The sequence below is a fragment of the Mixophyes fleayi genome, chromosome 4 (assembly GCF_038048845.1).
Source record: "Mixophyes fleayi isolate aMixFle1 chromosome 4, aMixFle1.hap1, whole genome shotgun sequence".
In the NCBI taxonomy this organism is placed as follows: domain Eukaryota; kingdom Metazoa; phylum Chordata; class Amphibia; order Anura; family Limnodynastidae; genus Mixophyes; species Mixophyes fleayi.
In genome coordinates, this window is record NC_134405.1 from 22,265,759 (window position 1) to 22,278,378 (window position 12,620).

The 12,620-nt window shown below is 40.1% G+C and overlaps 1 protein-coding gene across 1 annotated transcript in view; it reads right to left on the reverse strand.

Moving 5' to 3' along the window:
* Window positions 1-12,620, reverse strand: part of LOC142150546 (extracellular calcium-sensing receptor-like) — a 65,974-nt gene that overhangs the window by 17,360 nt on the left and 35,994 nt on the right. Inside the window, exons 2-3 of the mRNA XM_075205744.1 lie at window positions 4,507-4,798; window positions 386-1,210 (exon numbers count right to left, since the gene is read on the reverse strand). Coding sequence (XP_075061845.1) covers window positions 386-1,210; window positions 4,507-4,798 — 1,117 coding nt within the window. The remainder of the gene's footprint in view (window positions 1-385; window positions 1,211-4,506; window positions 4,799-12,620) is intronic.

The following is a 12,620-nucleotide window of genomic DNA, read 5'->3' on the forward strand; positions in this document are numbered from 1 at the left end:
TTTACTAGGGCTTTGCATTTTCTATAATCGGGGACCTATTGTATGTGTTGGTCTTGAATGTTCTGCAAGATAATCACATTCAAATCTAATAATCTGGCTAATGCCATTATCGGTAATTAGCTTTGAGGTCCTGGGACAATGCTTTGAGCTAGTATCATCTACTATGAGTGAATGGACATCACCCTACAGGAGGGGGGGGAACAAAATACTATATAAGACAGATACCAGAGCAGCTGTGAGAGTGTGTTCTAGACTGGCTAGGAGTTTTGACTGCTTTACATACATTGCTTCACAGTTGTGGTTCCACCTATATTTCCAGTTTTTGGCACAGTAAACTTGAAATCTGTCAATGGTTTACTTAAATAATGCTCAGACATAACTTTACCTGCCAAGGCTTAATATGCAAAATGTCTATACAACTCATATATGAAAATGGTCCTTCTCTTGATTTGCAGTTTTTCAGGTCTTCAAAAGCTTTGGTCACAACATGGACTGCAGCATAGTAGCCATGAGTAAATTTCAAGCTGTTGGTGTAGATGTAGCTGTTCTTGATGTTGTCTATGCTCTCTGCCCCTGTGCACTCTTTCACTGTGGGATCCAAAGCACCAGTAATGTTTTTCTGATACAGAAACTTACAATTGAAAAGTTTCTCCCAATATAAGTTCACCCAGGACTCTTCCAAAGCAGGTTGGACCTTCCTGAGGTAGTCACTGAATCCTGGAATCACTCTATTGTTGATAAACAAACCAATGGACCCAGATAAAATCTGAAAAAAGCTTCCAGCTGAGAAAAAATTAGACATTGACCAACCAGAACATGAGACAAAAATCTTCTCTTTGATTTTCTGTTTCAACATCTCACTCATGATAGGAACCAAATCAACATCAGATGCGAATATTACAATAACCTTAACCGATGACTCTTTAATGACCTTGACTATGTGGGGAGCGTTGCGGTCTGGTTGATATAAACGGATATATTCAGTGAAGGCCACACATGCTCCAGCCTTTATTATCTCTTCTCTGATTGGCTGAATACCCTGTAAGCCATAATCAGATTCTGTAGCCAACAGACCAACCCAGGTCCAACCAAAGTGTAATATAAGCTTAGCCAGTCCTTTAGACTGTTCCTTGTCACTGGGAACAGTCCTGACAAAGGAGGGAAACATTATTTTATTACTTAGAAGAGACATACTTGATAATGCACTGATCTGAAAAAATAAAGAAAATTGCACATATGTACAGTAAAGTCATCATTCACTTATATGTTCTTCATAACTAAAGTATTTAAAACATTTGAAATCTCAATGCTCTGATCACTTACATAAACTGTGTGCATGAGTCTGATGGACTTTAACGGACTCAGAACACTATATGCTCTGGGCAGCTAGTGACAAGTAGCGCCTTTGTCTAAAAAGTGAACATGCTCATCCAATTTCAGTCTAAAAATTATACATTTTTTGATGCCTTGATGTAACTTTTGAACATTTTTCAAAAAGCAGAATTATTGTATTTGTAGACAAACAATTCAATTGTACTGTAAATTGTAAATAAAGACTTGGATATATTCAGGTATGTGACTACTGTCGAAGTCAGCATATTGGATAAAGTCATTTCAATTAATATCTAGCATGGTTGTCTTTGTCTGAAATTATGCGTAGAGCACGCTACGGCCTGGAGAAGCGTATCCAGCCGCAACACGTGGCAATAACAGGTTTTACACTTTTACTCCCATTCACACGAACATACACATTTGTAATTAGTACACATTAATTGTAGCTGCAACACATAGTTATTCATGTCGAAATGTAGCAGTAATTATGTTTAATACTATAAGTTATATACATGTTAGTGAAATCAAAGGTTCAGGTTGCAGGAAATATTTCATGTTTAGTACCATTTTAATCCCCTATTCATCCGGTTCATTCACTGAAGGGATCGCACATTGCATACTCTAGTTAGCGATGCTAGGGAATAAATGTTTAAAATTATACTAACTGTATAATGTAAATAGACTAGTAAATAGACTAGTTTAAACTGGATTCTTGGCGGGAAAATCGGAGTGCATCCCCTGGAGAGCTGACCCCCACCTTTGGATATTTTGGTTTGAACTGGCCTATGACCTGCAGTACACTGGACCTTCCTGATGCCTGGACCAGAAGCAAGCCACATCATCTGCATTGTTTTACTGTATTCACTGGACCTAGTGGACAGTCTTCTTGACCACAGCCTTCAGACCTGAATGACTGTACACTGGATCCAGGGCGCCTGAGATAAATAACGGCTGTACTTATTTTAGTCGGATTTGTTATTCTGCTACTTTCTGCTATTAAATCACTTTGTGCTTTGGAACCACACATGGGCAATCGACAATCGTTATTGGATAGCTATTAAACGTGCATAACACTACCAGCGCCGTAACTAGACATTTTAGTGCCCTGGGCGAGACAGGGCATCGGTGCCCCCATCTAAGTGGGAGTGACATTTGCCAAGTGGGTGTGGCCAACCTAATGTGGGGGTGTGGCTAGCACTTTACTGAATGAATTCTTTTGTATTGCTGTGTAGTTGGTAGCCTCAAAAATACAGGTGTAACCTATACAAATTTCTCTCACTATAGGGAAGAAATATAAGAGCCCTTGGCTACACCTGTATTTTTTGCAATAGACACTATGTGGAGGAAAATAGAAATCATAGATTATGAATATGAAAATGACAAATTTTCTATTTCCTGTACTTTACACGACATACACTATATAAATTTGGATTTTTAAATACATATAAACCCAGTGCTGGAAGTGGGCTGCAGGATGACAAGTAAGAGGAATAGGGGAGAAGATGGTGCAAGGGGGTAGATGAGAGGGACAGGGGAGAAGCTGGGCCTGGGGACAAGGTGGCACAGAGGGGGTAATAGATGAGAGGGCCTAGGGACAAGGTGGCACAGAGGTGTTAGTGGATGAGAGGGCCTGGGGACAAGGTGGCACAGAGGGGGTAGTAGATGAGAGGGCCTGGGGACAAGGTGGCACATGGGGGGGAGAAGATGAGAGGAACTGGGGAGAAGATGGCACAGGGGGGTAGATGAGAGGAACTGAGGAGAAGGTGGGACCAGGGGGGTAGATGAGAGGACCTGAGGAGAAGGTGGCACAAGGGGGTAGATGAGAGGGACTGGGGAGAAGGTGGCACAGGTGGGGTAGATGAGAGGGACAGGGGAGAAGGTGGGCCTGGGGACAAGGTGGCACAGAGGGGGTAGTAGATGAGAGGGCCTGGGGACAAGGTGGCACAGAGGGGGTAGTAGATGAGAGGGCCTGGGGACAAGGTGGCACAGAGGGGGTAGTAGATGAGAGGGCCTGGGGACAAGGTGGCACATGGGGGGGGGAGTAGATGAGAGGAACTGGGGAGAAGATGGCACACGGGGGTAGATGAGAGGAACTGAGGAGAAGGTGGGACCAGGGGGGTAGATGAGAGGACCTGAGGAGAAGGTGGCACAAGGGGGTAGATGAGAGGGACTGGGGAGAAGGTGGCACAGGTGGGGTAGATGAGAGGAACTGAGGAGAAGGTGGCACAAGGGGGTAGATGAGAGGGACTGAGGAGAAGGTGGCACAAGGGGGTAGATGAGAGGGACTGGGGAGTAGGTGGCACAGGTGGGGTAGAGGAGAGGGACAGGAGAGAATACATAAATGCAAAATACAAAAAAATACAATACCAAAAAATAATCATTATACATTTTCATGTCCCCTGCCCCCATAGCTTTTGCTTCCCCACTACACTCCCTCAGTTTTTGCTCCTGGATGGAGCACCCTATTTCCTATTTTTTTTTAAATATATATTTTAATTACAATATAACATTTACTTACCTATTTTTCTTCCCTCCTGGATGGTCAGCATAGCAGTCAGCAGTAGATGCAGGGGACTCACTCTCTCTGCTCAGCAATGGCCGCTCCTCACTTTCTTTTCAGAGGGGGGAGGGGTGGAGCGGAGCACAGCATCCTGGAAGGGGAGGGGGCGGGTCCTGACAAATAACTTTCTACACACTGTCTGACAGACAGTGTGATCATTGTTTGACCAGCCACCAGACTAGCCCCTCCCCTGACTCGAGGCACCCGACCCCCCCTCCCCCGACTCTCGGAAACCGACCCCCCCTCCTCCGACTCGCGGCACCCCCCCCCCCCCCGCATGAGTCTTTTTTTTTTACTTTGTGTCACAGAGAGGAAGGCGGCGGGCGGCTGCTGCGCCCCCTCGGGCTTGCACTCGGGGCGACGGCACCACCCGCACCACCCTAGTTACGGCTCTGAACACTACATTCTGTAACCATGACATTGCTATGGTTGATAGAAACTGAGCAATAATTAAATGCCTTTTTTGCACACATTTGGTAAACTCAGCTTAAATAATAGATTAATTCTGATATTCTACTGTCCTAACCATGACAATATCTAGTCCTTGTTATTAAAGTTAAAATACAGACAAGGCAATGTACATTTTACATTATATATAATTAAAATCTTCTTACCTGAGGGTATCTGAAGACTCCCAAAATATTTCCCAAGATAATTGAGTTTGAGGAAAATGAAGATCCTATAACAGCACTGAAGGTTGGTTGTCCATGACACCTGTAGTTGGGGATGACTATGTTGGATTCAGTTAAAAAATGTAAAGCTCCTTGTACTTCATAGTGAGGCACATTACATGTTTTAAACATCTGTAATCCTAATGTAATGTTGCCAAGAACATTGGAATTCATATTAATCTCTTCTACAGCAAACTTCATGGCTAGGAGTTGTTGGTAGGCATCCAAACTAAATCTTCATAAATAAATAAAAGACAGTGTAAATAAAACACATAATAAAGAAATAAAGTATTACAAGAATAACTAAGTAGAAACAGTGGAAATAAATTTTGAAAAACAGATAGAAAAGTAAGTAGAACAGTATCAATCTGCTGGGAGTCCTAGAGATTTTGGGATCCCTCGCTCATTTATAGAAATCCTTAATACTCCGAAGAGCCTTTGGCATTTTCACTGGAGGCTTGATACTATGTGGTGTATGTATAAAGACATTTGTGGAGGAAAGAGTGACGCATTTACCTCCATATTGGCTACAACCCTGCGCTTGTATAACTGTCTCGCCTGGGGATTCTAAGCAGAGCACACATTGTGCTGAGCTCTACCTCCACACTTCCATGATTCAAACTCCTCTAAATGTGGCAGAGTTAGATCAAAGATGCATTATACATAAGAAACAGTTCAGACATGCTGCTGATCTGCTCTTGTGACTCCACACTTTTGAAGTTGCCATACTGCTTCTTTTTTAAAATCGTCCTTCCTTTGTGACCCGTTTTGAAATCATTATTAAACTTTTTTAAACTTACTGGTCTCCCAATGGCAACACTTAGTGATCACTGTTTTTCCTTGGTGGCGACATTTATAAGCGGCAGTGAGCAGTTTTTCTGATTTAGTTCAGAAAGAGGGTATTAATATTTATGTTATTTTGCTTTATTGAAACTGATTTAAGCTGAAGAAAACAAAGTTGTAGTGAAACTTTTGAGAACCAGTATAACAGGTTATCTAATAATTAGAGAGTTATTACTGGACTTCAATCTCGCAAGAGCTTGTGAGAGATGTGCAGTCAGGTGCAAATGATCATGCGGAAAACTCCCTTGTGTTAAACATTAAGAAGAGACATTTGATCTTAACAGCTCTCAAGCCTCCACCTCACTTACCACAGTCTCTGTTTTCCCTCTCCTCCCCTTTAAAAGCTGAGACAGTTATCAAACTATTTTCCAGTTCTCATTTAACCATATGCTTCTTTAGATCTCCCTGTTGCTCTCTCTCCAAATTAAAGAAAGCTTTTGCACATTTATCTGATCTAGATTTAGTGACGACAGCAATATAGAAGGCTATAGTCATTGTGTAAGTGAAAATGTGCATAAGAATAACAGAGAAATGTTCCAATGGTTTTAAGACATTCTGACTTATTGCTATATATTAGTCCCTATACCCAGACTTTAATTCATGCTTACCGTGTACAGATGATTCTGGGGGGTATCTCTGTGAATAAAATATTTTGGTAAACTTTATCCATAAAAACAGGCATCAAAACTCCTATCATGATATCTCCAGGTTGAGTTAATCCCTCAAGAGCAGGGAGATCCAGTCTGCATCTCAAATCCATAGATTGAATCAAATGAAGAAGGATAATTATTGTCATGGTCCAAGTTATTGGAGAGAAACTGGACATTTTACACAAATTTGTTGACAATTATATCTGTTGACAATGATGACATGTAATTTTTACTCTTTAATGCCAATGCAGTGAGGGACATTTAGATACATACATAGGGTATTAGTAGGAATGCACTGATGTCTGCATGACATCATTAAAATTAGAGATGTGCACAGACCCCTGTGCTTTGGTGTTGGTTCTAAATCTACTTTGTGTTTTGGTTTTGGTTCTGTTTTTGCCCAAAAATCCTCAAATTGTTACAATGTGATTTCGAGGTGTTTTTTTCACGCACATTACTATTTATAGCATTAACATTAATTTTGTCATTTACAGTTTATTTTCTAATCATCTCTTCGCAACAGTCCAAATTTTCACAAATTTTGGCCAAAGGCTAAAGCAAGCTGGCTGGCTAAAATTAGTGACAGAGCAGTGGCACAAGTACATGACAGCTTAATAGATGATACAATCCCTATGAAACATAATGGCAGAATAGTGTGCATAAATTATGCTGAATGCTGAAATTATATTCCTGAGGTTTTTTAACAGATTGACACTATTAGTAGGAGTAAGAGGTCATTAGACGGACAGCGGCATGAGTAGACAGTTAGACAAGTAGATAGACAAAGGTGGGTTGAACCCTGAATAAAAATGTTGAAAGACCATTTACACTATGTTTGAAACTAAGAAGGCATCAATCATTGACGGTCAAGCTACAATAAGACAAAGAGGTCATTAGACAGACAGCTGTGTCGGTAGACATTTAGACAAGTAGATAGACGAAGGTGGGATGAACCCATAAAAAAATTGTAAAAAAACACGCACACTAAATTTAGAACATTAAACAGCATGCCTCATGGAAAGTGAAGAAACATTAAGAAGAAGAGGTCATTAGACGGACAGAGGCATCAGTACGTCAGATATTTAAACCAGATGATGATAAACCTGTCACAAATCAAGGAGTCTATCAGATCCTGCAATCTGCTTGGTTTAACACTAACCTACTGGGAGGTGTGGAGTCTAACGAGGCGAAGGTATTCAAAAGGGACCCTTGTATGGTGGTATGGTCATAGCTGCTTCTGCCCGCAGGTTGCGGTTCTCAGAGTACCAAGCAAGATTAGTGGAGATAACGAAGGAATCTAGAAGCAAGCAGGTACAGCTGGTGAGGATCTGCTAATGGTAGTGGAAGGAGCAGAGAGGCTGGGTAGCAGACAGAAGAAATGGGTTGCTGGTTTGGGCAATCAGAGTGTCCAAGTATCTGGAAAGCTGTAAGGTAGAAACCAGAGGGTAGTGATAATCTGCAGGCATAGGTTGTCCAGATGTCCAGGTAAAGCTGAGAAGCTTGTGAGCTGGATATTAGGTGATAATAATCTGCAGGGGCGGGTTATCCAGAATTCCAGGTAAAGCTGAGAAGCTTGTGAGCTGGATATCAGGTTATAGAGATAGTCTGCAGGTACAGGGAGCACGGGACATAGGGAGCCACAAGAAACCACTTCTGAACAAGCAGAGGGACTTGAAGATCTGGCACCATAGACTGGGCAGAGTTGTCTTAAGTAGTTTGGTAGCCATAAGTGAATACTCAATAGCTGGCAGTCTGAGATAATAAAAGAGGAGTCTTCTATTAACTGAAGATTATGGCCACCATAGATGGCCGCAACACTTAGCGGCGAGGAGGGGGAGAGCAGACCAGACAGGTAAGTGTGCCGGAACCTGACTGAGTGGCTTGCCACTTTTGAGGCTGAAGTGCTTAACTGGCTTTGGCCCTTACAAAAGCGAACATTTTGGTTGTTGGTTGATGAACTAGAGAATAGATAGGGATGTTAACAAATTACTCATGGGCATTTGGCTAACAGTGGTCATTTTTCCTCAGTGGTGACAATGTTATAACCCTCATCACATATGTCTAGGTTAATAAAATTTTCATTTTTCAAAAGAAGATACACAATGTAGTCTATTGTTTGACCAGTACCGCTTGACGACATATCCGTAGTTAAGCGGACAGTCGGTACAAATGCATTTTCTAGGAACTAAATTACTTTTTGTTTAACCTCTCAAAACAGCTGAGGAATTAGTTTAGAAGAATCGAGTTGGAATTGATGCAGATTTGGTTGTCAAAAATAACTGTCTTGATAATGCAACATTCTGAGAAATTAAGAGGACAGAATTTGGCACTGGCAAAGAATACATGTATAGATGGAGATATGATGTCTGACTATTTATGCTATGTGATAAAGTTAGAGAACCATAAAGACTGGTTAAGAATTTTTGAAAATGAATTGGAGAACGAAAATGCAATGATGGCAGATTTACAAAATCCATCATTAAGATGAGAGAAAGAGCCCAGTGGCATGAGAATCTTAACTGATATGGAAATTGCTGTTATAAACTCAAATTATGTGTGTAGACAATAGTTTCAGCAATTTAGTTGCAGAAATGCATCCATACATGGGAGTCAAAGCAGACCTAAATAAAAATTGTCAAAGAACAGTTCATGGTTCAGAGATGCAGATTGCAAAACATCCATTGAATATAAAACTAAACCACTTTCTATCTTATTGTACTCGGCACTACTATTTTAAGGAGAAGCTGAAGAAGGAGACATGTCATGTCCGACTTGAGTTCACAAGGAGCTGTTTGCATCTGTGAAGATTTGTGTCATTTGGAAAGAAACAGTACATGTGATTTTTAAAGGGCCACCAACAGCATGTCCTGAGCCACCCTCTCAGTTTTTAAGAAATTCTGCAAAACAAATTTTATTTTGTGTGCAAAGCATGGTACATGTTGAAATTAAGGGTGTGCACCGGCCACTTTTAATGTTTTGGGTTTTGGGTTTTGGGTTCTGATTAGCTTGAGGTTTTGGGTTCTGATTTGTTTTGCCAAAACATCCGACGAAAGGTTTTGGTTCTGATTTATTTTTAAAGAAGCATAAAAAGTGCTAAAAACCAGTTTTGTGGTTTTTTTTTTTCACTCCTACGCTATTATTACCTCAATAACATTCAATAACAATCATTTCCACTAATTTCCAGTCTATTCTGAACACCTAACAATATTGTTTTTAGGCCAAAAGATTGCACCGAGGTAGCTTGAGCACATAATGCCAAAAAAAGAGGTACAAGATGGAATTGTTCTGGGCCCTCCCTCCCACCCCTTTGCGAGATTCGACGCGAGACTTGGACGACAGAGCCTCGTTTTCAATTTTTTGCCCGCCGGAAATATCCGAACAGTGCTCGGATTCCGTTCGGATCCGCACTGTTCGGGGGGGCTCGGATTAGCGGAATCCGAGCCCGTTCATCTCTAGTTGAAATGCACTCAGTGTTTGCTCCGTTATCAGCAATAAGGAATCCTGAGGGTTACTAGTAGAAAAACACTTTATAATTTAAAAGTAAAAACCTCTATTGTATTTTTGGTGGTATTGCTACTCACACTCTAACAAATCACACTGTTTTTTGCTTGCTTAAGTAAAATGTCACTGACTGCACCTAAAAAAAAAATGCTTTCACTAGAAAAGAGTAAACTTTGTAGATATTAAATGAAAGACATACATCGTTTTTATTGCCAGTTGATGCTCCACTGCAGCTCACACTCAAACACAACACCCAGTTTTTTGCTTGCTTATTAAAGATATCACTGACTGCTCCTCAGGAAAATTGCTTTTACTAGTAGAAAAACACTTTAGCTATTGAAAGAAAGACATATATATATTTGCAGGTTGCTGCAGCAATGCTGCTCACACTCAAACACCTTGTTTTGTGTCCACTTAATAAAAGTGTCACTGACTGTCACTCACAAAAAATGCTTTGACTAGTAGAAAAACACTTTAGATTTTAAAGGAAAGACATACATTCTCTTTTGGGGGGTGCTGTTGCTCTGGTACTCACACTCAAACACAGCACCTTGTTTTTTGCCCCCTTAGTAAAGATGTCACTGAGATTGCCCTTCACAAAATTTAAATTTACTTTAATTAGAAATAAGAAAAGAGTTAAAATAAATAATTATATTGTTTTTTTGGGAGTGCTACTCCCAGTCAAAAAACACCCTGTTTTTTTGTGACTGAGACTGACCCTCCCAGGATTGTTACTTTAACTAGAAACACTTTCTATTTTAAAAGAAAGAAATCTATTGGTCCAGAATGTTGTGTATAGTAATGTATAATATATACTACATACATACACAGTAGCCAGTACTCTATACTCTTTGACGGACTGGCACCCAATTAATCAGCAGACTATTCTGGCAGACTGATCTCTATATAAACAAATTGCATTCAAATAATCACCACTATTGTTTGCTAGGTAAATTCCTTCTTTCACCCTGTCTAACGCTCTCTACACGTAATTTTCAGAGTACAGCCTGCAATCTACCTACCTCCCGCACACTGTCTGTTCTAAAATGACAGATGAGAACAGGAGGGAGTACTATATATAAAAGATATTGATCAAAAATTCGCAAGATCCAACATTTTCACGGAATTAACATTTTCCCTTATTTTCAGAACCGATCTTGATGCGAGTAACCGAGTCGTGTTTTGACTCGACTCGGTAACACAACACTCGGATCTGTCTGATTTTTCCAAATCCAAACTGATTGTTCCTAATTAAAATATATTACAGGAGGGATAGATGTGGATAGACTGACAATTATATATAAATAGATCATGGTGTATGATGGAGGCATAGTGAAAGTTATATTTGTTTATATGTGAGTAAATAATGTAAGTGTAGTGACAGGGATGTATGGATATTTGCGAGAGTATAAGGTAGGCATTGTGATAGCATTGTTTGTATAGATAAGAGTGTATAGTGACAGTGATATTTGTAGAATGGGGGTATATGTTGAAGGTGTAATGACAGTTATGTGTACATGGGTTGGATTGTATGAGAGTGGTTTTCTGAAACTTATGTGTGTATAGATGATAATTTACAATGTAGGAGTATTGAAAGATGTATGTAAAGGAGGGTGATGTGTTTATGTATGAGTGTGTATGATGGAGGTGTAGTGACAGTGATGTGTGTATGAATGAGGGTGTATGATGGAAATGTACTGATAGTGATGTGTGTATGTATGTATGAGGGTGTATGATGGAGGTGTAGTGACAGTGATGTGTGTATGGATGAGGGTGTATGATGAAGATGTACTGACAGTGATGTGTGTATGGATGAGGGTGTATGATGAAGATGTACTGACAGTGATGTGTGTATGGATGAGGGTGTATGATGAAGATGTACTGACAGTGATGTGTGTATGGATGAGGGTGTATGATGGAGGTGTAGTGACAGTGATGTGTATGTATGAGGGTGTATGATGGAGGTGTAGTGACAGTGATGTGTGTATGGATGAGGGTGTATGATGAAGATGTACTGACAGTGATGTGTGTATGGATGAGGGTGTATGATGAAGATGTACTGACAGTGATGTGTGTATGGATGAGGGTGTATGATGGAGGTGTAGTGACAGTGATGTGTATGGATGAGGGTGTATGATGAAGATGTACTGACAGTGATGTGTGTATAGATGAAGGTGTATTAAAGAGGTGTAGTGACAGTGATGTGTGTATGGATGAGGGTGTATTAAAGAGGTGTAGTGACAGTGATGTGTGTATGTGTGAGTGTGTATGATGGAGGTGTAGTGACAGTTATATGTTTCTGGATGAGGGTGTATAATGAAGATGTACTGACAGTGATGTGTGTATGGATGAGGGTGTATGATGGAGGTGTAGTGACAGTGATGTGTGTATGGATGATGGTGTATGATGGAGGTGTAGTGACAGTGATGTGTGTATGGATGATGGTGTATGATGGAGGTGTAGTGACAGTGATGTGTGTATGGATGATGGTGTATGATGGAAATCTAGCAACAGTGATGTGTGTCCTACTTACCTTGCAGAAGTCAGTCTTGTGATTTACATCTAGTTATTCCTCTTCTTTTATAGGGATATTTTGTATTTGTGTTATTTATAATTGCAGCATTTATTTTTAATGTCAGAAAGGAAGGAATCTCAATGGACTTTATGAAGGTTTCACTTATGATTGTGCAGATGTGATCTCCCAGATGTATAGTTTGTGACATAAGGTTAGATAGTAAACAATGCACTGTAAGTCAGCACTTACTGTTTTGCTAATGCATGGAATACATTTCTTAGTGTCTAAGCATTGATTTGAGAGAATGAGATTATCAAATATTGTGGTTTCTGCCATTTACTTTATCCAAACATTATGTCCATATTGATGGTATACTGTCTCTTTTTTAAGTCCAGCTTAATCATAGCGTGGAAAGATAGAGATAATTATATCATGTTGGCTGAATGCATTTAGTTTAATTTAGGAGCATGATACACACAACAATTCTAATTTCATATATAGAACAGAGGAAGAAGGGATATGCGCCCGATAGTGTAGTATGATTAAAA